This window comes from Aulostomus chinensis, chromosome 20 (genome assembly GCF_037954235.1).
Source record: "Aulostomus chinensis isolate RoL2024-O1b breed Wild chromosome 20, RoL_Achi_v1.0, whole genome shotgun sequence".
Classification (NCBI taxonomy): Eukaryota; Metazoa; Chordata; class Actinopteri; order Syngnathiformes; family Aulostomidae; genus Aulostomus; species Aulostomus chinensis.
Window position 1 is genome coordinate 10,627,381 of NC_141339.1, and position 26,788 is coordinate 10,654,168.

General features: G+C 41.2%; 2 protein-coding genes across 8 annotated transcripts; both read left to right on the top strand.

The window, feature by feature from the left end:
* Positions 1–811: 811 nt before the first annotated feature.
* On the top strand, positions 812–5,257 carry acot20 (acyl-CoA thioesterase 20). Of its 7 annotated transcripts, none has more exons than XM_086190253.1 (5): positions 812–875; positions 2,678–2,726; positions 3,066–3,214; positions 3,298–3,500; positions 3,767–5,257. In XM_086190253.1, the coding sequence occupies exons 1-5, from the start codon at positions 827–829 to the stop codon at positions 4,370–4,372; spliced, it is 1,056 nt and encodes a 351-aa protein (XP_086046379.1). In that variant the 5' UTR covers positions 812–826; the 3' UTR covers positions 4,373–5,257. The 7 variants fall into 7 exon arrangements, with proteins under 7 accessions (XP_086046379.1, XP_086046376.1, XP_086046381.1 ...); XM_086190255.1 differs by lacking the exon at positions 812–875 and adding an exon at positions 1,147–1,199 and having other exon boundaries at positions 3,767–5,255; XM_086190252.1 differs by lacking the exon at positions 812–875 and adding an exon at positions 1,219–1,374 and having other exon boundaries at positions 2,678–3,214; positions 3,767–4,142; positions 4,239–5,246.
* A 1,639-nt stretch (positions 5,258–6,896) lies between these two features.
* Positions 6,897–26,240, top strand: gpr176 (G protein-coupled receptor 176). The gene is made up of 3 exons (XM_086190234.1): positions 6,897–7,597; positions 15,793–16,045; positions 20,524–26,240. The coding sequence occupies exons 1-3, from the start codon at positions 7,366–7,368 to the stop codon at positions 21,746–21,748; spliced, it is 1,710 nt and encodes a 569-aa protein (XP_086046360.1). The 5' UTR covers positions 6,897–7,365; the 3' UTR covers positions 21,749–26,240.
* Positions 26,241–26,788: the final 548 nt, after the last annotated feature.

Below are 26,788 nucleotides of genomic sequence, written 5' to 3' on the forward strand. Positions count from 1 at the left end.
ACCTTTGGTGGTCATTATTTTATCTTTAAAACAATGAAATAAATTTAGAAAAACACATACAAAATAATTAACATAAAAATGTACTCAAATATAAAATAAAACAAAAATGTTAAATCAAAGCACATTAATAATAAATAATCAACACATACATTAAATAAAAAGACTGCAATAAAAAACATTAATAAAAAACAATTTGAATGTATTCAGTGAATACAGTAAAATGGTCACAAATCACACAAGAAATTTGTTTTCAAGAAGACCGACACATTTCACATTTTTCATAAAACAAAGTTAGAAAAGAATAAACTGGACAGCAACCCTGACAAAACTAGGTTAATTCAGAAAATCCCACTTAAAAGAGTGGCTTAACTAACCCCTCTGACATTATTTGAACAGAAGTGCATCATCCAAGCAGTTTATAGCCAACTTCATGCAGTCTAGCCCTATATTGTAGCTTAGAAATGCACTCTTACACGTATGAAAGTTTCAAATGTCTCAATAATCGTTCAGAGACAACCCTTATAAACCATAAGCATGAAAAGTGCGACAAAGACCATTATTGTGAGTAATATCACAATTCTAATATATTTTTTAATAAAGTAATTATATTATGACTTGTTTTACTCGTAAGACTCAGCTTCTGTTATTTATTTATATGACATGAAACACAAATTCTTCTATTTGAATTCTCTGCTTACAACAGCCTCTTCACCATGACAATGTAATCATCTTTGAATGAAGAGACAGTCACAGAGCTGGATACGCTTTCCCTTTGTTAAAACTTTCTCTTGGACTTATCTGGCTGGTGGTAGATGGTGGGGTGCAGATGCTGCAGCCATCTGTCTTTCCTGCTCTTGCCTTTTTACTGCTTCCGGGTAAGCCTCGGAACGCGCAGTTTTCAGGTGTTTAAAAAGGTTGCTCGTGTTGCTGCATTGTTGTACATTTTTACTTTGCAGTAGTTTTATCCACGGGTGAAAAGAACACCCACACCATTCGCTTCTTTTTCTCAGCCATGCACTCGTTTCAGTCACACGTAGCCGCAGAGTAAACTATTGCTAGCAGGCTAAAAACAGCTAACTGGAATCACGGAACGTCTGGTCACATGGCATGGATGGACTAGTTCAATTCATGCTGCTGGGGGGGTTTGTGCCGGTACAAAACCTAGGAGGAAATTACGCTGTAAGATTCGGAAATGACACGTGCGTTTTTTTTCGCATTTATTAATTAATATAGACACTTATTTGGTGTAAATGTCCTCTAATGAGTAGCGTGTGAATATCGATATATCGATACCACAGAATAGATACGTCCACCACTACCGTGCTCTCATTTCCTTGTCCTAACTAAACAAAAATGCATCCAGTTTGAAATAGGGTAAGACTTTCGGTGGCTCTTCAGCTCGCAGTTCATAGTATCCCAGCTAGACAGAGACAGAGTAATCGAGCAGTTTAGTCTCTTTTTAGCCTTAAAACATGGACGAAAAAACAAAACCAATCAAGATCGAAACTTCAGTTATTTTAATGTTGACTAGCTAGCTAATTCCACAGTAACCACTGGAATAATAGCTTTAATATGGAGTTAACTTAAATGATGTTCGTGTTTTTGTTGTTTTCTGTTCTTCGTCTGGCGTTCTCGTCGACCTTTCACCCAGTTTGACATTAACTCAGCTGCCCTTCCTGTCGTGTTTCAGCTCTTGACCTCAGTATCAAACGCCATGTGAAAATGTGAGCGAGACTAAGACAAAAAAGTTGCAGGATAAATGCGATACATAATGAAATGTATAGAACTTAGAAACTTCGCCCTGTGTGAGGCAAAATATTTTATTACTGATAATTTACATAAATATGTTGAGATGCTATAAAGACAGGCATAATACATTACTCCTATTAATCTGTAACTTAACTTGAAAGCATGGTGGCTCGAAACGTCTGACTGGTTGTTAATGACACTTTAACCTGCAGTTTTAACAAACTGACTGAAGTCCAAGACACTTTCAGTGATAAAAAAAATAGGCAATGTCATTTCTTTTGAGATGGTTTTGATTTTGTTTTTTGGCCTGCAATAGATAAGAATAATAGGAGTATTGACATGTAAGTGTGGAGCTTTTGCTTATTTTGAAACTTTCCACTTCTGCACACAGAGTTTGTGTTGAAATTTAAAATCAGAAGATGTCACATACAGTTCAGTTTCATTAATTGAGGAAACATGATTAATGATAACATCATTATCATTGCCATAAATTGGTAATTATTGTCAGTATTGGTCCGATAGGCACCTTGCAGTTTTCCTCAAGTCTCAATCTTGAATAAACAGCGTGGTAAATGTGATTTGTGTTCTTATGCTAATGTACTGGAAATAATGAACGACATTACATTGTAAAAAAACAAAACAAATATTTGCCGTATTTTGATGCGGTCAGCTCATTTCTGTGGGTGTCAGCTCCCTGATGCACGCAAAGAAGGGAGAAGGGTATCAATCTTCTTGTTTGGCTCTGCAGAGAATGGACACTAAGCGCATTTTCCAAAAAGTTGGTATGTTTCTTAAAATGTAGGTCTTGGAGAAAACAAAATTTAGCAACACCTCGTGAGGACCATAAAGTGCACGCATGGCGAAGGCCATTGAACAACATCAGATTGATGTAATCCTATCCCATGAGTTGTCTTGTTTGTCATGACAGATGCTGGAACAAGAGTGAAAATCCAAACCGGGATATCCAGACCATCAGAGTGAGTCACAGATCCATCTTGCAGAACAGGCATGGCTTTTTCACAGATCCGTCTGAAAATTCTCCCCAGTGTTCGCTGTCTCTTTGATAAACTGGTGCATGTAGAAGTTGAAGGACTTCCCCCTCACAAACCAGTGGAACTACGTTCTAAACTGGTGGATGACAAAGGGGTGACATTCAAAGCCTCTGCCCGCTACAAAGCAGATGAAACAGGCCTGGTTGATTTGAGTCTCGCACCTTCTCTGGGAGGAAGTTACACTGGGGTGGAGCCCATGGGGTTATGGTGGTCCATGCTCCCTGAGACTCCCAACAGCAAATTTGTGAAAAAGAGTGTTCTCAGCCCAACTCTAGTTGAGATAGAAGCCCTGAGTTTGGAGAGTGGGGAGGTCTTGGCCCGCGAAATCAACGAGAGAGTTTACATGACGGAAGGGATGAGGAGAATACCTGTGCAAGAGGGCAGAATACGAGGAGTCCTATTCATCCCACCAGGTTAGTTTTACGGTTGAGTTCAAAAAATGGTTGCTGAAGTTGAACTTCAACTTTACCTCTGTAATTTTGTTTTTATTTTCTAGGAAAAGGTCCATTCCCTGGTATTGTAGATTTGTATACTTTAGGTGGACGCCTAAGTGAACCGAGGGCAAGCCTCCTGGCAAATAAAGGGTTTGTTGTTCTAGCGCTGGCCTATTTCGGTTACCAAGGCTTACCCAAAAAACCCCCAAACTTGGACTTGGAATACTTTGAAGAAGCTGTAACATATATGAGGAAACAACCTGAGGTTAGCACATTCAAATTAGCTGGTAATGTGCAACTATATTTCAGAATATATGTGTGTCACTGTTGCCATCTACTGGTTACATCCTGCATTGCTGTGCCAGTTTTTTTTGCAGGAATTGATGAGTCATGTAGAGATACTGAATTGGCAAATATTAATCATACTACAGTTCCTTTTTTAATGTATATTTGCTGCTATTCTTAATTTATGTGCCACCTGAATATCTTGTTTTCTGAACATCGTTATGAACACATCATTTCTCTGTGCAGGTCAAAGGTCCTGGCATCGGCGTCATATCAATCTCTCATAGTGGTGGCTTGGCTCTGTCCATGGCGTCTTTCCTCTCTGGGATCTCTGCAACCGTCTTCATCAATGGCTGCAATGCCAACACTGTGATTCCGTTGCACTACAAAGATCTTGTTCTGCCACCACTTGAGCCTAACCTAGAAGAAGTTAAATTCATGGACTCTGGGATTTTAGATGTACGCAATGCCTTACCAGACCCTACCTTGGAAGAAAACAAGGCCTCTTTGATTCCAATCGAGCGTGCCACCGGCCACTTCCTGTTCGCTGCGTCAGAAGATGACTACAACTGGAACAGCGCTTTGTTTGCCAAGCAGGCTGCCGCAACTTTGAAATGTCACGGTAAAGATTCGTTTCAGCTTGTCACTTATCCCAATGCCGGGCACTTTCTAGAGTTCCCCAACACGCCTTTCTGTCCATCTGCCTTCCATGCGGCAGTGGGGACCCCGGTGAAGTTTGGTGGGGAGCCCAAAGCCCACAATGAGGCGCTGCTAGACCTGTGGGAACGAATTCAAGAGTTCTTCAAGAGGCACTTGGACAACAAGAGCACTCATCACCGAGCAGCGCTGTAACAAAGTGTAGCAAGCATCCCAGAATAGCCATGAGAAGACATACAATAAAGTTGAAATACCTTAATCCATCCATCTATGGTTTTCCACTTATCTTGTCTCTCTGTATTTGGATGGAAGACTAGACTAACATTAGTGCCCTATTCCTTCTTAAGTCCGACATGGTAGTTTCACTCATAATGAAAGCTATTAATGAGAGCATTTTTAAGATTTGTTTGAAGTAATTGATCAGTATAGAGTAATGAACCTTCAGCTGTCACATGTTATGATAATTACTCAGTATTGTAGACTAAAATTTAATCAACTGTTGTAATGGAAACCGCAAAGTTGCAGCAACCAGCTGGAGTCTGTACAGGACGCTCAGTGCTAATGCTGGCATCTAGTGGCCCCACGGCCTTCTCACATTCGAAACTTTCTTGCTTTTGCGAGCGAGGCTATGAAAGACATGTTGCATGAATTAGAAATATTATTAATCTCGCTTTGGCACTTCAAATCCCATGTTTAACTGCACCCCCCCCCCCCCCCCCTCCAAGACCTTTTGAATTTTACATGAAGGGCTTTGGTCTGTTTGAAAGAAATGAATTTAATGAGATGATGTAAGCTTTTCTCTGCAGAATCTCAGTGAAAGAGCAGCCGAACTCGAGCGCGGAGACAAAGACCTCTCCATCGTCCACTTGCATCAGCAAACTCCTCTTGCAGGAAACCCCCTCTGTTTAGAGAGAAACACTGATTTCTTTTTTTTTGGTCAGATATTTCACGTAGTGACTTTTTCTAAGATGAACTTTTGTCGTGTATTTATAAATATATTTTCAGAGAAATTCTTCTCTTTCCGAGTCATTATTTCATACATTTGTCTTCTGATACAACGGGTCGATGTAAGTATCACCTTCAGGCTGCTGATTCAAATACCCAAAGAGAAATATAGTGGATTAACTGCTGATAATAAAATTCCTCCACTAGTTGAAAATAAGCTTTTCATTTTGTTCTTACTCTGCAGGATTTTTCTTAGCGTGACTGTTGAATGACGTATGTAGATGAAACTTGTCATAAGAAATGAGCCAAAGTATACATTTGTAAACACTGAGAGAATCACATTTTTAAGAGACGGTCCAATCTGAGCCACATTTGTGACTAGTAAATATTTTGCAAGCTGACCCTGGGTCAAAATTCACCAGACAAATGTGGAACTCTGAAGAGGAGTTAGAATGGACTGTACAGAGAAGAACGGTAAGAGATCCCTTATATTTGGTAGTTCAAATGAAAATATAGCAAAATAAATATTTGTACATTCATGTAATGCAGAATTTGGACAACTAAGAGAAGAATAGGAAGAGAAGGATTTCAATGTAACGATAGTTGTTTTTCTCTTCTAATAAATCTAGGCACCTTATTCTTAAGATCATTTTTTTGGAAGGGATCTTTGAATCAAACTTCAAGTGTTTTCCTGAGCTATGTGCTCTCCTATTCAGGTATTTGTAGCAAACCAAAGAGGAATGTAACAAGCTGCCGAGAGAACAAACAACAAGATAACGGCCGGAGCGCTGCGGAAGGACTTATACCCTTTTGATTGCATCACCGAACCTCCTCGTGCACCGGCTCAAGGCTCTCATATTCTCTCATATTCAGACTGCTCATCGGCACGTCATTGGTATCAAAAGATACTGATCACTTTTCAATATTTGGTTATAGGTGCGATGCTCAAGTCTTTTCTCCAACAACAGAAGATGAGGGAACAATGAGTTAAAAACTGGATTTATGAGTTTTTCCAGATGGTTTGAAAATCAAGAAAAACATTCCAAAATCACATTGTTTGCAAAGGTTTTGCAGTGTGCAATAAATCTGTTTTTCTTTTCTTTTTATATACAGCTATTGACATCATTGGTAGAAGATCTGCAAATCAGATATTGGCAAAAAAAACAACAACAAAAAAACAATAGCCCTCATGTCAGTGATTTCATTTCTTACTAAATCTGTTGCAAACTTGTATTTCAACGAACGGCTCTTTATTTATAACGTATTAAAGTAAGTAACAGCCATAAAAAGGTGACAACGCTTGAGACTGCAAAGTGTCAACACAAACTGAAACCTTCATGAAAAGGACTAACAAATATTTTGCCTCCTTCTCTGCAAATCATATCCCTCGCTCTGTTTATGAACAATTTTTGTACATTTTCTACAGGTCGATAAATTCTTGCTATTCGCTAAAAGTTCACTAAAACAAAAACAAACAAAAAACATAAAAAGGAGAAGAAATTTAGAAAAAAAGAGTTCTTTAAGGTTATTCTACTCTATTTCAAGTTTTTGTAGTATAAAATGTGAGTAATATACATGCAGTAATCAGATTTCTCCCATTAATTCCAAGAATGGAAATGTATTGGTGGACATATATGCGAACCCTGCTGTAACAACCTACAAGACACGATTCCGTGTCTCCTATTCACCATGAGAGATGAGTGAGTATTCTGGCCTCCCTCCTCCTCCTCCTCCTTTGCCTGTCATTCATAAGACTGAGTGGAGTTTCTTGCTATAAGAAGGGGAGGGGCTCCTCCTCTTGTCTCGCAGAGTGAAACATTCAGAATCGGGCTCTCCTCCCGTCACCAGCCAGTCTACCACCTCACGGCCTATGACTGTGCTGTTGGCACCAGGAGGACCAGCCTGTCAGACAGTCCGGGTTTCTGGACGGGCTGAGGTGATGCTCGTGTCTTCCCGGCGCTGCCAGCTTCATTCACAGAAGAAACACCCCGCAATCCGGTGTGGCTTCTGGTTCCCTGGGTGCAGGACTGGAGCATCCCAGCTCTCTGGCTGATTCCTTACCATCATGCATCCGCGCTGGATGAATGTGGGGCATGCTGCCCTAGCTTATCATTTCCCTATGATTTGATGTTTGATCTTCACCATCCTCATCCTCCTCCCAAGCAATGCCTCTTCCATTCTGGCTGCTGAGATCCCGCCAGCCGTCATAACATAAAACCGCCAGGATCACGGGGTGAGCGGACATGGAGAGCGGGAGCTGGGCAGCAGCGACGGTCGGGGACGGTGCAGGCAACATCACAGCCGCCCACCTCTGGCTGAGTCTCCTCAACTCCTCCAGCCCACCGACCCGGTGGAGCAGCAGCCCGTCCGCCGCCGAGGGGACCCGGCTGGACGAGCAGCACCTGATCCGAGAGCAAGTCTACCGGGATTTCAGCACCGTGGTTCAGGGCTTCATCCTCATAGGTTCTCTACTCGGTAAGTCGGCGGCTGCAGATGGTGACTAGCAGGTGCACAAGACCGAGGCTACAAAAACACCAAGCGATGCACGAGGATTCATTGATCAATAAAACATTTGCCTGCAGGTGTTTACCGTGAGCCACATCTGGAGCTTGGAGGGAGCCAAATGACCCTTTTAACGAGAGCAGTCAAAAATCAACATGAAGCTGCCGATTATACATTTTAAATGAATATAAAGAAGCGGGATCATGTCTCACTTGTGTGCAGGAACATGTTACCAGATATTCACTTATATTGATCAGGGAGAGCGTCTTAGTAGTCCTCGTACATCCGCTTTTCTTCCATGGAAAAAAAAAACATTTAAAAAAAATTGCTTCTGTAAATCTGAAACGTTTCAGAGAACAAAAGAAAATCTTTGGTTTCCAACTGAAACGATATCTTCATGTTTTCCTTCCTCCCTTCCTTAAAGAAACCGCAATGGGAGGGAAGTACGGACACGTTTCATCTTCATTGATGGTGAAATAGTTCGAGGCAAACAAGATTGAACTCCCTCTCCACTTCTTTCTATCTATCTATCTATCTATCTATCTATCTATCTATCTATCTATCTATCTATCTATCTATCTATCGCTTGCTTCCTTTTTTGACATTTTCAAATGATAACTTGAAACTCTGCTGGGAGACTGATGCAACGAGGTAGTCAAGGATCAAGACGTCCAACTGAGGGATGTTGGTAGACAGACGCTATAAATGATCGTGACATTACTTCATAACCCGAGCTGGTCAGTTTCTCAGAGCAGCTGTAACAGGAAGCAAGATCACATCTATCTCAGAAACCCTGATACTTATTCCTGTTATGGATGAAGCTGCGAGCAGTTTGGCTCTGTGTGTGTGTGTGTGTGTGTGTGTGTGTGAGAGAGAGAGAGCGCGCGCGCGCGCGTGCGAGCGAGCGTGTGTGCAGTATCCATATGTTCCTTTGAAGATCTGACTAGGAGACAATATGTTGAGCGCTAAGGTGCAGACTGAGGGGTGTCCAGGGTGGCACAAGCTACTCCTGATATCTGCTCACCCCCTAAAACTCATCAGCTCTCACCAGTGCTAATTTTAATCCTGATCTCATCCATTGGCGATTTTTTTCAAATCCTCAAATTTCAGTTTCACCAGATTGACTTTTTTTTTTTTTTTAATGTTGTATGCCAATTTGGGCTCCTCCTAATCTCACCGGGCTGAAAAAAAGTAGCCTTTTGTTGTTCATTTGTGTATAAAAAGATATGCAGATCCATCAGATTTTAGGCAATAAAACTGTTAATTTAAAACATACAACCAGATCAACAGAAAAAAAGAAAAAATTGATGTAGGAGAGCAAAAACCAGGGCACTCTCCAACAGATACCCCAGATTATAAAAGAATATTACGTGAGAGAAAAACATATAACTGTTTTTGATAATTGTCAGAAAATAATAGTTGGGAAAAAACATCCCACCTAGCCGATGTTGCCTGGGCTCCTCGTCTCCGTGTATAAAACTGTAGTTAAGCCACCGGTTGAGTATTAGCATTATTTACATCAGATTTGTTGCCCAGACATAAAACCTGGAGTAAAGAGGCACACAGGTACCACACCTGGACACCTGACACCTGCTGTAGGGGAAGGTTAGCTTGTGTCTACCAGCTTGTTCCCACACTTCCTTTTAAGCAGAATCTTCAATAAAACAGAATATTTTCAATTGGGGGAAGATGGCGGAAGAGAGAGAGAGGGAGTGGGAGGGGTCGTGTGAACTGACCGAGCAACGGTCTCACACAGTCCTGACTTTGACATCCTCTTTGTTATATTTGCAGCCAGAAACATCATCGTCCTCCCGCCTCAAATGAAGACCGCGTGTATTCATAATGTGTCAGTTGTTACAACAACGCGACCCAACAGGCCCTCAGATGGGATGGCGAGCACTGTTAGCTTTCCTAATGATAAAATGTGAGCTAGGAAGATGAAATACATTTAATCTGACTGTCCAACAGGATTTATGTTATGATTCACTGCTACGACCTGCTGAGGTAGAGTAACAATATTCACAAACAAATGTGCTTTTTTGGATGCTACAAGTAAAACTGGAACACAAAAACATGCAAAAAGATACATTAAACATTCAAATTACTGAATCGCCTTTCAGTGAGCCATTGTAAAGTCAGGACTGGAGTCATAGTCAAAGCAAATTTGTTTGCCCGCAGAATTATTGCCCTGCAAAAAAATGAATTACTTAAACAACAAGAAAGATATTGAATTGGGAATATCAGAATCAGTACTGATGTTCTTCACATAGCTGCTGACTTTATGCACGGATCAGTGCAGTCAGAGGGGCGGCACAGTGGTGCAGTGGTCAGCACTGTCACCTCACAGCAAGAAGGTTCAGGGTTCGAGCCCCGGCTCGGACACGGGATCTTTCTGTGTGGAGTTTTCATGTTCTCCCTGTTCCTGTGTGGGTTCTCTCTGGTACTCCAGCTTCCTCCCACAGTCCAAAGACATCAAGAGGAGACGAGGCTGATTGATACTCTAAATTGACCGTAGGTGTGAGTGTGAATGATTGTCTGTGTTGGCCCTGTGATGGACTGGTGACCTGTCCAGGGTGAACCCCGCCTCTCGTCCGTAGCCGCTGGGATAGGCTCCAGCTCCCCTAACAGGCCCTAACAGGAATAAGAGGTAGAAAATGGATGGGTTTGTCAGTTTTTGAGTAGATCAGACCTCATGGTGGGATTCCATTTGAAATTTCCAACTGGGAACTTCTGAAAATTCCAACTTCCAACTTCAACGGGGTTAATAATGGTATAATTAAAGAAAAAAAACCTCAGGTATGGGAATCAGTATTGGTGGGAGCAAATGTGTATCAGAACTGGATTGAAAATGGGGAAAAAACGCAGTGGGATTAAATCAGTTTCCTGAATTGGATATTAACTCCTCAAAGGTAAACGCAATTCCTATTATCCCTAAACTTTTTTTTTTATTCAGTAAAAGATAAAAGCTAGGATTTGTCGTCAGATCTGATTGTTATGGATACATAAGAAATGGTGCCGTTATACAATCACTCGTACTCTCTCTACAATCACATCTTGTTTTGCTGTCAGAAATCAGGGGCTTGCACATCGGGGCCAAAGTAGAACCCATTACAGCTTTAGGGGAAAAAAAAAAGCCACACAGAATCACTCAGAACCCCCCCCCCCACACACACACACACCCATTTAATTCTGACCAATGCTTAAAAAAATACAATACACATTCATTTAGAATCGTGTCCTCGGATATGAGATGATCCTCATGTTTTCAAAAGAGAAAAATAACAGCATTGTTCAAAATACTGTTGTCAGGTTATCCCATCTTCCGATGCAGAGCCTCGTCGTGGCAGCGAGGTCGGACTGCCATCAAACACTCATCTCATAAGCAGAGACATGGCTGGATTCTCACGAATCATTAGTTTAATAGTGGGGGCTAATGAGGAAGTACGCGAGAGTGGGAACAGGTGGCTGTTTTTGCTCACTCTCCTTCATAAGTTGAGCCTCTCATTGAAGTGAAAGCGATGTTAACACCACGGCTGCGCTGATACACGGGTGTGAACTTATTATTGACGTTGCACAGTTTTAACGTGAACAGCTCACACTACTATGTTTAGACCCAGTGAGTCATTTGTTTGAGGGCCGGCACTGATAACAGCAGCTTGTTAACAACAATGCAGAAACTTTGTGTGTGTGCGCGCGCGTGTGTGTGTGTGTGTGTGTGTGTGTGTGTGTGTGTGTGTGTGTGTAGCAGACAAAAGAAGGGTTTACTATTGAAATACTGGCGTTTTCATGTTGCCACCTGTAGTTGTTCTGCCATTTGTTAAATGGAAAAAGCAATTATGTTTAGTGTTTGCTCTTTATCCTCATTGGCTGCCGTGATGATGGTTACCGAGGTGTTCCGCAAGTGTCAGGTGAGCATTTCAGGAACAAAAGGATAAAGTCATTTTACAGACGATGTTAGTTTGGACTATAAAAAAAAGAATAGAGGTCCCTACTTTGTCTGCATGAGGACGTTTACAAGGACACATTTTATCTTTTGTGCTTGTGTTTTTTCTTTAGTGAAGAACCGTGGAAGCTAGAAAATGCTGCAATTGTTCAAGTCGCTTTTAAAAATAATGCTCATATTCTCAGATGAGAATTTCAAAAATGCTTTGAGTTAGGCATGGGTTTATTAGTAATACAGTGATGGAAAAACCTGATTAGTCATGAAATGTGAAAACAGCAATTTTTTTGTTAGTAAAGCCTGAAAATTTAGGGAAAGTAAAGGAAATTAGCTTCACAATTAACTACATATTTTAGTCAAGGTAGTTGAGTTAAGACTAAGAGAAATCTCTCTTGTTTAATATAAATTTCCCCTCCTATGTGGTATCAAACCAAATAGTCTGTCATTTATTTTACATGGAATGTGACATGGATTATTTTTCATGTGTAAAATGATGTTTCAGAGTGTATATTTGTGAAAATTATCCTTAAAGGTGTGAAAAAAACATGGAAATATATTGCCCCAGAATTACTTTGAAACCTTTAAAAAGAATGCTTGAAAAAAAATAAAATAAAATGAAATGTATATCACTTGAGAATTAAAACAAACAAACATCTCATCTCATCTCAATTATCAAAATAATTTCATGAAAAGAATTGGCCTGGTTTTCTGAATGAATGAAATGTATTTTTTTGCCCCCCCCCCCCCCCCCCAAAAAAAATTATGTTGATTTTGAAGCTAATTTCCCGTCACGGCCCCATCAGGACGATGTTTGACACTTTGTGGGCAATAATTTTGGACTCTTGAAGTTGGCATTATTAAGAAGTCTCTAGTTTTGTTGTTATTATCTGTGTTTGGTTCAGGAGTGCCTTCAGTCACAGCCCCAGTCCCAGGGTTTCTCCTCCCATCAGGTCCTTCGCTGCCCTCGTCTTCTCCCACCTTTTCTTTTTATATTATTTATCGACTTTGTATTTTAGTTTGATTGTTGTCGTCCGAGTTCTTTGTCATTCTACCTGTGTTTGCACCAATGTGTCCCTTGCTTTGCTGGAATCTGCAGTAGGGATGGCCACAAATTCTCAATAATTGATCGTCAAACATTTTGATGATTGATCGAAGGAGGCTCTGTTGAATCGTGTAATTTCACTATTTTTGAGCAATGAGACATGTTACCATCAGTTATTTCACTACAGCAGGACGAAGACAGAGGAAGAAAAGGAAGTACTCTGCTCCCTCTTAGCTGCTGCTGCTAATGTAAACATGTAGAGGTCAAGGTGAAGTTTGGCCCATTTTAAATGGAAAAATGACAAAGTTCATTGTAAATACTGCAAAACCGTGTACAAGTACAACACAACAACGTGCCCATGTACTAGTCGTAGTCTCAACCTAGCATCACCTCAGTGTTAGCACGGAAGAGCTGCCATGCTAACAGGCAGAGAAGAGCCCAGAAGTATCGTCTCTCGAGGGCAAAGGTTGGAGGAGGCAGAAGCTGCAAAAAAAGTTAGCCACGAGTGAGAAAGTTGCAAGACTTCTAGGGATTGTCAGTTAAAGAAATGTCCCTAATCTATGATAATGAAATGTCTTTAAATGACAAACCCTAGCAGTCTTCTTTTAGCTTATCTTGATCGTTAAAGAACTCAATTCTTCATCTCCTGCCCCCTTTTTTTTTTTTTTTTTAATTCTGCGTGGGTCCTTCCACACCAGACATCCTGTGATTTGCAACTTAAACTACATGCAGGTCTCATAATGAAATGAGAAAATGAAAACTATGATGAAAACAGGGCTGGGTTTATTTTGTTTGTTTTCTAATAAAAACGTATCTCATTTACACAGAAAAAAGGGATTTTTTCCCCTCCTTTTCAGGATGCGTTTCTGCACGATAGGACTGTGATCCCACATTTGTCCGTTACACTGTAAGCACCTGAGAGGTGTGACATCACACCACTGCTGCAGACGGTCACAGAGCTCCTTGTTATACTTCCGTCTGTGCTAAATCTGCAACTGTTGAGGTCAAATGGACCTTTCTTGTTTGCTGCTTTTTTTTCTTCTACTCTTCAACTCACTTCTTTTTTTTGGAAAATCCAAAGTTACAGAAATTACACTTGGTGATACAAATTTACACAGAAAAGAATCTCAACTGATACAATTTTTTTTTATACAAAATTACATCCTGAACATTTAGTATTTGTTCATATTTCTGTATTCTGTATTTCTGTTCCCTTAAATGGAGCTTCGTACAGGTCCATCTAAATCTTCTCAAGCTAAATTTTATTACCCTAAGTGATGCGTACTTCTAATCTTTCTTTTTCAAAGTGCATGATTTCTTTTATATTATATATTAGATATTAGTAAAAAACAGCCCAAACCCGGTCGTTATATGCTTCCTCATGTATAGACATTAGCGAAAAGATCCATATTGTGATAGATTTTCACTGAAAACAGAATTTGAAAGAAATAAAAAGGTCAAAAACTGAGGCTCATCTAGTCTGTGTTCCTACATAGAAGCTTAGACAGCTGTCCGGTAACTGAAGAGGAATTGAAAAATGACAGATATTAAAATGGGCTGCGAAAATGACAAACTAAAGTGGCTAAACTGTAAATTATATCTTTCCAATCAGAATTTCTACAGGTTGAAGACGTTGTAAACAGTGTGATGCGTAGCTAGGGGAACGTGATGAGTAACAACCAGCAGTAATCGGTGGTAGGTGACTCATAGAGTCATTATTGTCGTTGTCAAGTTGCCGGGGTCTTTGTGATCCATGTGTCTCATAACTTTGATTGCGCTGACATTTCACTGTAGAATACTTTTGTCTATGACCAGAAACCTGCAACACTAAAGTGTTGTGAGATTTATGCTTAGTGGTAGTTAGCATTGTTAGCATTCTATCTTGTCTGTTAGCAGTATTGATCAATATCATTTCTATGTCACCACTTGTTTGTGTGGAACTGCAAAGCATTTCTACAGCCGCAGTTTGCATCGGTCCAAAGAGCTCACTGAACCCTCTAGAGGTCTTGGATGGAAAAGCCTGTAAAATATGATTTCCATCCATCCATTTTCTTCCGCTTATTCCTATTAAGGGTTGCGGGGGGGCTGGAGCCTATCCCAGCAGCCTTCGGGTGAAAGGCGGGGTTCACCCTGGACAGGTCGCCAGTCCATCACAGGGCCAACACATAGAGACAGACAACCATTCACACTCACAGTGATAAATATGGTCTTTACTTTTCATATGAACACAGAGACACTATGAACTAGGAACTTCATCTGGTTTGCAGTTGAGTTTAACAGCTTGTGTGAGTTGAGCTTCAGTGGTAACTCCCAATATCTCTCATTCGCTGAATTTTCAGGATACGAATGCATCTGTTGGTGCCCAGATTATTAATTGTGCCTCAAAAAAGCCTCTATTGTTACATTTCCTCCAACCTGTTTTTGTGAGTCTCCTTTCCTTAATTTTTAAACTGCACATCTGTCCCATCCTACACATTTAAACAACCTCTAGCAGTAAAAGTGGCTCTAGTTTTCAAAAGTCAAACCACTTTTAAGAGAGCATGAGAGGCTGTTTGGTGTCCATCAAACTAACAAAAAAGACCAGCAAAGACAAGGAAATGCAGCTTCAGCAAAGACAGGGATCCTACTTTTAACTCTGGTGAAACTGATGGAAGATGATTCTCAGAGAAGTTTTTGTCCTAAAACTTGTGTTTTTTTCATTTCCACATGGTAGGGAATACAACATGAAGAATGTTTACCTTCAGATTTGGCTGTATTTGGATGGGAGGGGGCAGAGCTAGAGCTTTATGGAAGCTGATATCAAGGCTCATCAACTCCAGTCTATCGTCCGTATACGGTGACACTGACCTCTGCATTCTTTCTGCTGCACTGCCTTCTGGCTTCACAAATTAGGATGTTTCAAATGTGCATCTCATGCAGGGAGGTTTCTAAACTCAGAAAAAGTCAGTCAATGTTACCCGCATGAACGGTACCACGCTAAAATGCACATGGTTAGAATAAATGGTTTGATCTGGATATAACCGACATGACCGAATGAAACCTAATCCTGTTCATAATTTGAGATTGGAGGTGGCACATTAGATGCCACCTTAATCAAACAAACACAAAAATACAACGAATTCAAAATATATATATTTTGAAAACTGTGTGGTCTTATTCTTTTCATTTCTGTCTCCCTCCCCACAGGCAATGCCACAGTGCTGTGGTGCACCTGCTGCACAAGCGTCTTTAAATCTGTGACCAATCGCTTCATTAAGAACCTAGCCTGCACTGGCATCTGCACCGGCCTGGTGTGCATTCCCTTCGACATGGCGCTGGGGGCAAGTCCTCGCTGCTGTTGGTGGCTTCAAACCCTGCTGCTCTGCAAGGCAGTCAAGTTCCTCCATAAACTCTTCTGCTCTGTCACGCTGCTCAATTTCAGTGCCATCGCACTGGACAGGTGAGTTCAGAAAGCATGTTTGAAATTGGGAACAGCTAATAAAACGTAGACTGATCTGCCAAAGCATCAACACCAATGACAGCTTACCTATTGAGTATAACCCCAATGTCCCGAATAGATCCCCCCTTCATGAGAACTTCATTGTCCAGTTGTTATTGAATCTGTGGTGCTGTCGATCTCTACTGTGTTTTACTGACACAACCCTGTACAAGTCAATGAAGCTCAACAGCACCATACACTACGGCTTTCAAAATGATATTTAAAACAATTAATAGAGAGTCAAACTGAACAATATGACTCGGTGAAGGAGGGATTTATCGCAGTGTTTATGTTCTACTCAATAGAAAACCTGTCAGTGATTTAAATATTTTTGGCTGATTGTGTGTGTACAGAGTTCATTGTGATTTACACTTGAAATCAAGTCAATCTCTTACTAAGCAGCTAAAAAACAAAGTCCCTGACATTTACCCTGAGTGGGATGGGAGTGCTGTGCCCATTTTTTACTCACTTCAGCTCCACCGTCAGAACTGCTGACTTTGAAACATGTAGCTTTGAAACAAAATGGCTAGCGGGCTCCTCCCACTCGCTTCACTGGATTTGGAAGTACCACTTGAAAGAGGTGAAACGGATCAGTTTAGCAAAAATGTTGCTCAGCCAAGTGGTTTTGTTTCTGACACAAGAGAGAGAGAAAGAGCAGATCGGCAATAACGCACAAGAGGATAAACTTGGGGACAGTGAGGACTTTTTTTAAGAGACACTTTTAATGAAGAAAATCTTTTTCAAGGCTCTATTTACACCCCGTGGTGTAGATGGGGGGGGGGGGGGGGGTGTCAATAAAGCATGTGTACACCATGCTGAGTAGCCACCCGTGTCCCAGGTCTTCCTGCGATGCTAAAAGCTGTAATCAAAACTTCTGCCGCCCACGTTACAACACACACAGGTATTTCTTTTCTTTCCTTGCGTGGACATATATTGACCTAATGTATTCACTTGGCCATTACTCTGACCTTAATAATCACATTGAACTCTAAACTTAAACTAAATTGTAAACATAAAACCAAGCCTTAACCCTCCCACTGCCCTTGTGACATGTCCCAGATCAAAGATAGACGCCAGACAATCTGAGCATCAAGCCTTATTATTCTCCTTTACTTCAATGTGCTTATTAAATTGACAAGAGAGTGTATTTTGCTTGTGATTCAACTTAAAGTACATTTGCTTCCAACACTCAGGAATCCCCTGAAAATCACTCTCAATTTGATTGGGGGGGTGGGGGTGGGGGTGGGGAGATTCTCGATTCAATCGTGCTTAATTGTGATGTACAGCAAAATCAGTTTTTTCCCCTCTCCTCTTAAGGACAGTGTATTAAGTGCTGCTGCCTCAGCAATCAAGAAGGAGTGTTTGCCCTCTTGCTCATTTTGGGAGAAGAAATGAAGTGCTATAATTCTGGGATCCAGGTTGCAGAGGTTGTGTAGAGCACACTTGTGCATCTCTTGGCTGGATCTTAATGGATTAACTGTTTGTTTCCTGGAGGATTGGTCTTCTGCCGTCAGTATAGTTTGGTGTGCAGATGTCAATTTTGCATTTTCTCACCTGGAGAGAGAAGACCCAAATGGATGGTTGTTCATGAAAAAACAAACAAACAAACAAACAGTGATATTTGGATATTGGGTTGATGAGGCATTAGTGCTGTCCATGTGGTGGCCAGGCTGAGGATGGGTGCAAAACCCTTAACTGCTACAATGCTAGCTTCTTTTTTCATCTCCTGCATCTGGGAGAAGCGTTTGAACTAAAACCAATGCCGCAGTGTCACGAAAAAGCAGAACAACGCCATTATAAGGCTGTAAACTTGAACCATTTTTTAGAATGTATTCATCGATTTTGTATCAACACGGGTAGAATCGCAATCCCAATGTGATTTTTTCCCCCACCCGTGTGCGGTACCCTGGTAATGCTGTCGAGCAGGTGTGTAAACGTTAGTTATCGTGATGTATATTTGAGAGGGAGGTGGCGGCTGCGGCAGTGATGACACTTCACCAAACAACCCAATCAGCCCTGTTTTAAACACGATGCAAGCTGACGCTCTGGCAAGTGCAAGTATCATTGCTAGTTTCAAGCCGGCAAATACGCCAAGCGCTTTCGGCCATTCACTAAAAAAATGAACTTAAACTCCACCTGCGCTGACAGGTGAAGAAGCTGGTGTTTGGTCAATGGTGTTATGTTAGTCAGATAAGCAGATGTACAGCATTGCAGTGTGGTTAATGGAGAATCACTGGCGTCCACCTCCTCCCAGACTGGCTTCACTCCGGATGGCTTTTGTTGGATGTCTGCTGCTCCCTTGTGTAAACATAAAACATGTTTGCACGCCTTCACCTCGGAGGAGGTCTGTTTCTTTAGATGTGAGCGACTCAGTTCTCAGTTGAAATGCAAGCACCACTGAAGTAGCAACACGGCTAGTCCTGTAGTACCCTGGGCTTTTAAGGGACTGGCAAGCGGCACTCTGATTGGTTTGAGTGATGTCACGCCTGAAACACTACTTTGAATAATTTGGTGTTTAATGACAGCCGCTTCGCACTGTGGTTTACGCTTTGAATACGCACCCTAAATGAAGCTGAGCACACCATGAGTGCCTGGTGCATGCAACCGCCTGGCACCATAGTTTGCTTAAAAAGAGCCCAATGTTCCTTGTATCGGGTAGAGTAAGAAAATCGTTTTTAGAATATATGATGTTACACACACGGACACACACAGACTTTATTTAGTGTAAATCTATCTTGTGCTGGCGCGTCACTGGTGTTAGCATTTGACAACTGTTTTTCCCTACATTAGAAAGACACTGCACAATCTCAGTCACAAGCTCCTTTGTCTTCCCTGCTTTATCATACCCGAAAGAAAAGATTATCTTGCCACCATAGCAACTAATACAGTCAGAAAATCTGATGAATTATTTATTCTCCTGGAGGGCAATCGCTATCAAGCTGAGGCTGCAGTTACAGTCTCATGGATGCGCGCGCATCACACACACACACACACGCGCACACACACGCATGCACACACACACACGCGCACACACACACGTGGACTCGTGAGTGAAGAGGCAATCCAGAGAAATAAGCAAGTCCTTTATCTAATTTTTTTGTTTACAATAAAGAAACAAAAGGAAGAGCTACAACCTACATGTTATATTGTGAATATGGATATGTGGAAAGATAATGAAGCATTGTAGATGTATAAATACAACACCCACTTGATTTATACCTCTGCTTATGGTACCACAACACAACGCAACGCAACGCAACGCAACGCAACACAACACAACACAACACAACACAACACAACACAACACAGGTAACTGCAGAACGAAAAAATAATTCTCTGATTTGAAAATGATGAATTAACACATTTGTCTGCCTTTTAAATAAGTTTACAGAGTTTCAAGTCTTTTTTTCTCCATGGCATTAAAATCCATTCTTATCCGAACAAGACAATGTTATTCCTGCTGTTGGATATTACTAATTCTTCACGATTGCCTCTGTTTCATAAAGACGACAAAAAGTAAGAACATTTCTAGTTTGACTCATGATACAACAAGTATCCGATTTTTCTTTTCTTTTTTTTAATGGAAAAACACCTCGCCTTGGAAAAGAAGTTATAGCAAGCTCCGATAATATACAGTTATTGTATAAAATGGCGGCAGAAGAAACTTAGATTGTCATTTTTCATTGAAATATCACAAAGAAAAGAATCCAGATATATAGTTTTTGCTGTGTTTCTGACAATAATGGTGGTTTTTTTTTGTGAGACTTTGAAATTATTAATTAATTTAAATTTTCCCCAAATCGTGATCTCTTTCTAAGCTCAACAGAGGGTTTGTGGATAAGACCTTAACCACAGGGCCGTCACTGTAAAGTGTTGCATTTTTCCACTGTAAAGAAAATGAATGTTCGGCATTTCGCTTGAGGTTCTTGCAGAGAATTGCGCAGCTGAAACCTGCGTTGAGCAGTCAAGCCCAATCACATGGTCTCAGAGTGGGAGGTGCATGCACGAGCATGAGGTCACCAGCACGTATCTTACACTGCATGTAACACCAAATCCAGTGCAACATGGCTGGCTTACGAGACTCCGAACTAGGCGGTGCCGCAAAAATATGAATGAAAATTCTGTGGCTCCTTTGAACGTTGTTTTAAAAAAGATACTTTATTGTTCGGTTTGGTTGTAAAATGCTGTTTGGCGCAATTTTGGAAGCAGTCAAGCTAACCCAAGTCGCAAATCAATGACGAGCCGGCAAAAGTAGCAAAAACTTTTGGGGACCTATTAGGAACCGAAAGCGTCTAAGCCGGAGCTTTTTGCTGACAGGAAGTACTTTAACATGCGTTCACCTCGTTATCTGGCCACATTGTAAAGACATGAAAGAGAATACATCAGAGCATTATATGTCCCCTTTGTCAATAAGCTAGTTTTCACTGTTTTGTTTCCAGATACTACTCAGTACTTTATCCGCTAGAGAGGAAGATCTCAGATGCAAGATCCCGAGATCTCATCATCTACATCTGGGTCCATGCAGTGGTGGCGAGCCTTCCTGTCTTTGCTGTCACAAATGTCACAGATGTCTACGTTACATCATCCTGCTCAGAGGACCACGCCCACTCCCTGGGTCACATGGTGTACGTATTGATCTACAATGTGACCACAGTGATCCTTCCTCTGGCTTTGGTTTTCCTCTTTATGCTGCTGATCCGTCGAGCGCTCAGCGCCAGCCAGAAGAAGAAGGTGATCATTGCAGCATTGCGGACTCCACAAAACAGCATCTCCATCCCGTATGTGTCACAGCGAGAGGCAGAGTTGCACGCAACTCTGCTGGCTGTGGTGCTGGCTTTCTCTGCCTGCAGCGCCCCCTATGGAGCCTTGGTGGTTTATCGCACCATTCTCACAGATACCCAGGAAATGCCCATTTTGCTGTATCTCACAGCCCTCTGGCTACCCAAGGTGTCCCTGCTCACCAACCCAGTTTTATTCCTGACTGTTAATCGCTCAGCTCGCCATAGCTGGCTGGAGCTGCTGGCCAGGATTCACAGACGCTACAGCCGGCGTAACATGGTTAGCTCTGGAGGTTTGGTGACGTTGAGGGGAGAGGTTGGGATTGGGGAGCCAGTGGGACTGGAGACAGCAGGTCGCTCTGGAAGCCAGCTTCTTGAGATGTTCAACATAGGCCAACAGCAGATCTTCAGACCTTCTGAAGAGGAAGAGGAAGATGTGGAGATCCCATCTCAAGGATCAGAGGGTTGCTCTGGGCCCAAAGAGGATGACAAGACTGGCTCAAGACTAGGGAGCCTACGAGGGGAACTGATCCCCAAAAATGACTCGCTGCAGGGTCCAGGAGGAGGACTTATCATCACCAAGGAAGGCCCAACTTCAATAATGGCGCCCCGGACTTCTCCAGTCCACACATGCGCTTATGCCTCTTCATCGCAGGTGGCCCCAGCTGCACTTCCAGAGCCAGAAGACGCCACACAGTTTGGGTTTGGACCCTTTGAGCTGCCGCCTCAGTGGTTGCCTGAGACCAGGAATAGTAAGAAGAGGCTGCTGCCTCCTCTGGGTAACACCCCAGAAGAACTGATCCAAACCAAACTGCCCAGGCCAAGACCTGAACGACGAATAAGCAGGAACAACAAGGTCAGTACCATCCCCACTGTGGACCCGTGAACCCTTCCTTCTGGGCTCGGATCTGCAACGTTGGACACAGAGCTCGTCCTGGATTGACTGGGTTGGTTTCTTTTAGTTACTTTAAACCTTTTTTAGGTTTTCTTGATGCATTTATAGCCATCGCAGAGCAGCACTGCAGCTTCTTGTTGGGCTCAAATCAGTTTGTTATTAAATATTTATAATGCTATGAAATCTGTCTGCTCAGTCCAGTCCGACTCAATTTCTCATTTGAGGAGGCAGATGCCATTTTAAATGAGCTTTTTTTTTTATTAGAAATGGTGATTAAACCAAACAAATTCTTTAAAATGAATTATTATATTATAAAATTAACATTCTAAAAAAATTAGCGTAAGTGATGCACTGACACTTGATAATATATTTCCTTAACAAATAATCCAGACTGAACAAAACATTTTGTAAAATAGTAATGCTGTGATAACATCCGCATAAAAGAACACGTCTGACTGTGAGTGCTTTACGTGTTAATGGTCCTTTCTCTATACAACCTTTGGAATATTCACAGTTCTTATATTGTGGTAAATGTTTTTTTTTTGTCATTAATACTTTAACTATCAGTGAATCTGACAAAATGCTGATGTACAGAGTGCAAATACATGTTATAAAAATGTGAACTTTTCAGACACACTTGTTTACACTTGTTTTATGTGAGTATTTCAGATCGATGATATGAGAGAATATTACTGCTGAAGAAAAGAATCCTACAGGCACAGAGTATTCTTTTGTCTTTTAATCAATCCATGGGAAGGGGGGAAAAAAGATCAAATAACAACTGATATACAAGCTTACATCATCAGACTGTCTGCAACATTTGATATTTCACTCGCTGCAAGTTAGCATCATCTGTGTGTTCTGTGTGATGCTTAATGTAATAGCAGCAGCCGCGACCTGGAGCATTGGCTCAGGTAAACAGTCGGGCTGCACTTCAAATATTTATCAAGCTGTAACTCCCTTCAGGGCTACCCACAATCCCCCGCTATGTCAACAAAGAATTTGAATCCGCGCCACATCCAGGCCGTGCTACCACGCTGTTATCAGATCGTGCAGTCAGACAGGACTGGGAACAATGTCCACGGCTGATAGTTAAAAAAAAAAAGAAGGAAAAAAAAATCAGTCGTCTTTATTTTGGTATGCCTTCCTCGGTGATGGCTATAATCCAATAGATGCCCGTAATGTCGAGAAGAAGATCGATAATCTTCACGAAATAGAACCCAGATTGATTTCTCCCCAGCCTCGGCTCACATTTTACACCTGCTTTCATTCGAGGCTTATTCAAACATTTCACACTTTTACAATCTCACAAGCCCCATAAAGAGCTTGACAACAGAGGTACAGTCAGGTGTCACTGATTTGAACTACATGTGGATAAAGGAAGAATATAGGACACATTTAGAACAGTGAGATAGTGGTTGAGTTTCCATTGAATTGTCCATCATGAGGAAATAGAAAGTAGGCGACTTTCCTATGGAGGAGACAAAAGGAACCAAAAATTTTCTGGTCAACGAGAGAAAGAAAGACCTTTGCTTTATTTTTATTCATGTTTTTTTGGTCCATGTCTCCTTAGGTGCTCATTGCTTTGGAGCATATAGAATCAGTTAAAGAAGAAGAGGAAGAGGCTGAAAAATCTGAGAGAAGTAGATGAACTACTCGCCAGCTAGCTAGAGACAAAGACAAAGGGCCAATCCCAATTCACCCCTTAACCCTGCCACTTGCCCCTACCCCTCTGTTTTGCGCGTTTACACATAGGAGGTAGGGATGTTCTGATTCTTGTTGAGGCAGAGGGGAAGGGCGGAGCGCTAGTGCTTTATGGCCCTCCAAACAGAGTTTTTTCAGAGGCACACTCCAAAGTGAGAAATCTCCCAGAATGCCTTGCGAATCACCGGTAAGCTGGCGCGGAACGATTCACAAGCTACGAACGACATCCATAAATGTGAGTATCTTTTTTGTAAATGAAGATTTTAAAAGCTATGACAACCATGGAGAATGTCGTTTCAATGTATCATATACATTTTTTTTATGACAAAAAAAAAGCAAAGAGCCAAGAGAAATCACCACAGCTGAGGATGTCATTTTGATATTCCCCAGCTGGAAAACAATCATCGCATCTGTTTACGACGTCACTGACGACTAATGATGACGTTTCCTGTTATGAAGGGTTGTCCCATTTCATAGGGGAATATTCCAACCCCTACCCCTTCTAACATTGTTTCAAGGGGTAGGAGTAGGGGTGAAAATAAAGAAATGCGATTGGACCAAAGTCTAGGAGGGTGCTTGCAGCACAAGACTCATTTCATTTGAGTTTATTTGGAAATTGGGTCTCCATCGCCTGTTTAGCGCATTTACCTTTTCCAAAATACGCACAAGTCTTTCAACCTTTTGCAGTTTCCATCAACCTCTTCTCATGCAATATTTCAAAATGTTCATCAAAACACGCTGATGACAATTGACAACATGACAATTGTTTAACCTTGCTAAGTCCTTGAATTACCTTCAGTTGCTTCTTACAGTCAGTATTAGAAAGGGTTTTTTTTGCTGTTAACTCCAGAAGACTATATATATCATATATATTGTACACATGAAATTATTACAGAACTTTGCTTTTGAAACTTAGAGGTGTATACAATGTACTTCTCTCCAGCCCTAACTGACCTTTCAGAAAAAGCAACACTGTATCAAAGAAGTTGCTGTTTAGACTGATAGGCAGTGAGCGTCTAGACGCGTTAAAAACAGATCCAAGGCTTATTGCCAACACAAAAGCTCCCCTGTATTTTCTCAACTGCACAAGCGCCGAGATTTGACATCATGCAGGGCGACGAACAATAAAACTCTCTACCGAAGGCGTCGGAGCTTCACGAAAAACATCTTTTGTTAGCTTCAAATAGTCCATCCTCATCTCATTTCTTCCCAGACGTAACCGAAGAAATCACTCTTGCAACATTGTAGCAAATAATAGCTGTAGCAATCCAGACCGAGGAGCTTAATCTGCTTTGCGGTCGATGTAAGAAGGAGCACATGAGGAGTTTGTGAGGTGCAAACAAAGTCTCTGTTTGTTATCAGCTTTGGTTTAGTGTAGTCTGAGCAGGAATTGTCGTCAGTGGTATTACTCGTGTCGTCACGGGTCTCGCCTGAGTCATCGCCTCTGTAGAAAATCCCTTTGTAAAAATGTATTTTGTGAGGGAATCAGTGGAATAATATCAGCTGGATCGTGAGGGAGAAAGTAGAGAAACAATGCAGCTGAGATTTGGAATGAAAACCTGCAGTACCTTAAAAAAAAAAATTGAAACCTTTTCTATTTGACTTTTTGACTGTTTGTAAAAATCAACAGAAAAGATGAATGAACTGTATCTGTGCAAGTTTTATTTGTCTCTGAAGCATTATTCTTGTCTGTCCGCTATTTACGTCCCAGAGTATTTTTGTGTTTCTCAGCTGAATTTTTATTTGTCGTGCTAACAGAATTAGAAAAAGCAATAGATCATTGTTCAAATGTATCATTCAATAGCAATTTTTTCCTCCGTAAAGAGTACATTTACATGTGGTGATTTATTTTGAGTTGCAAAACTGCGTTGAGTGGAATAATAAAGTGCTGAAATATAAAACTATGAAACAGACAAGCTGGTTTTGGTAAACTGGTTTATATTTCACTGTCAATAGTGAGCGAAAATGCCAGGAAGCTAAAAGCTAAAAGCAAAGATTTGTAACATAATAACATCCTTTTTAATCTGTATCGTTTGGTAGCTGGTATCACATTTGTAGATGTATCGGTAAAGCGACTGGTATAGAATACTTTTGACTGATACACCGGAGGAAACAAAATCTTGCCAAGGAGTTTAAACCCACCAACTGGATAATGTTTAGAATGGATTATGGTTAAAGGAAACCAAAGTTTTCGTACACAGGACTTGTTCTTGATGCAGATTTTACGCGCAAATACACTTTTAACATTTTTGACATGAAAAACTTGTTTTTTTTATGAAGAATGTTTGTGACTCAGCTTCCAACCACCAATCTGATCGTCTAGTGTGGAGGACAGAGGAGGCTTTGACCGGAACCTTCTGACTCTGCAGGAAACGGGAGGAGGCAGTTTGCTGAGAACATCTGAAAAGCTTTATTAACAAGGAGAAATTCTAAGATGACAAAAGATTCCTGTCAGCTGTGTCGAGCCAAGGCTCGTGTGATTGGTTCATTCTAATATGAATACACTCTCTCTTATTATGCAGTTGCTTAATTTCATCAGGAAAAATGATTCAAATAAAACGTTAACAGAGCCATCAGTGGCACAATAGATACACTCATTAAGTCCACTTATGGAATTTACAAATTGATACCGGATTAAACACTTAACAATTTAATGCCCCCCCCCCCCAACTCCCAATCACGAAAGCAAAGAATGACTTAATTAGAATGGTTGCTTGGCAACAGGTAACCCAGATGCTTTAAAGCAGCTTCTGTGGCAGCTCCAGTGTTTCCCTCACTGCTGACTTCAAACACAGAGCTGAGCCAAGAGTGTGAGCCTGTGGACACGTTACAGAAATATGATGTTCTCAGAGAGGCGAAGTTGTGAGCTGTGGAAGAAAAGTCCTTTCTCCCTCAAACGCTCCGAAAAAAAAGAGAAGGACCGAGATTTCTTTATTTCTAAAGCCCATTTCTCCTTGACATAACTGACATTTTGTCCGTCCTTTTCTGCGTCGCCAATTTGGATTCTGAGCTCAACAAACGTATGATGAATTTCTCTGATTCTTGAATTGATGATAAAAATGTAGAGCTATGGAACGGCGAGTGTACAAAAACCCAACAACCTACAGATTTTTGCAGTTTTCATCCACTTCTTATGGTCTTGCCCTGATGTCAGATGAAAAACAGTTTTTAAACACGTCAATACATTTCTAAGCAAATACATTTAAGAAATATCTTACTTCATTCGTAACTGACTTTTTGCATCTTCAGCCTTTGAGAATTTTTTGAATATCCCATTTTATGGTAAAAACCTTCTTTGTCTGGCCTTGAGAATTTTTTTATTCACCT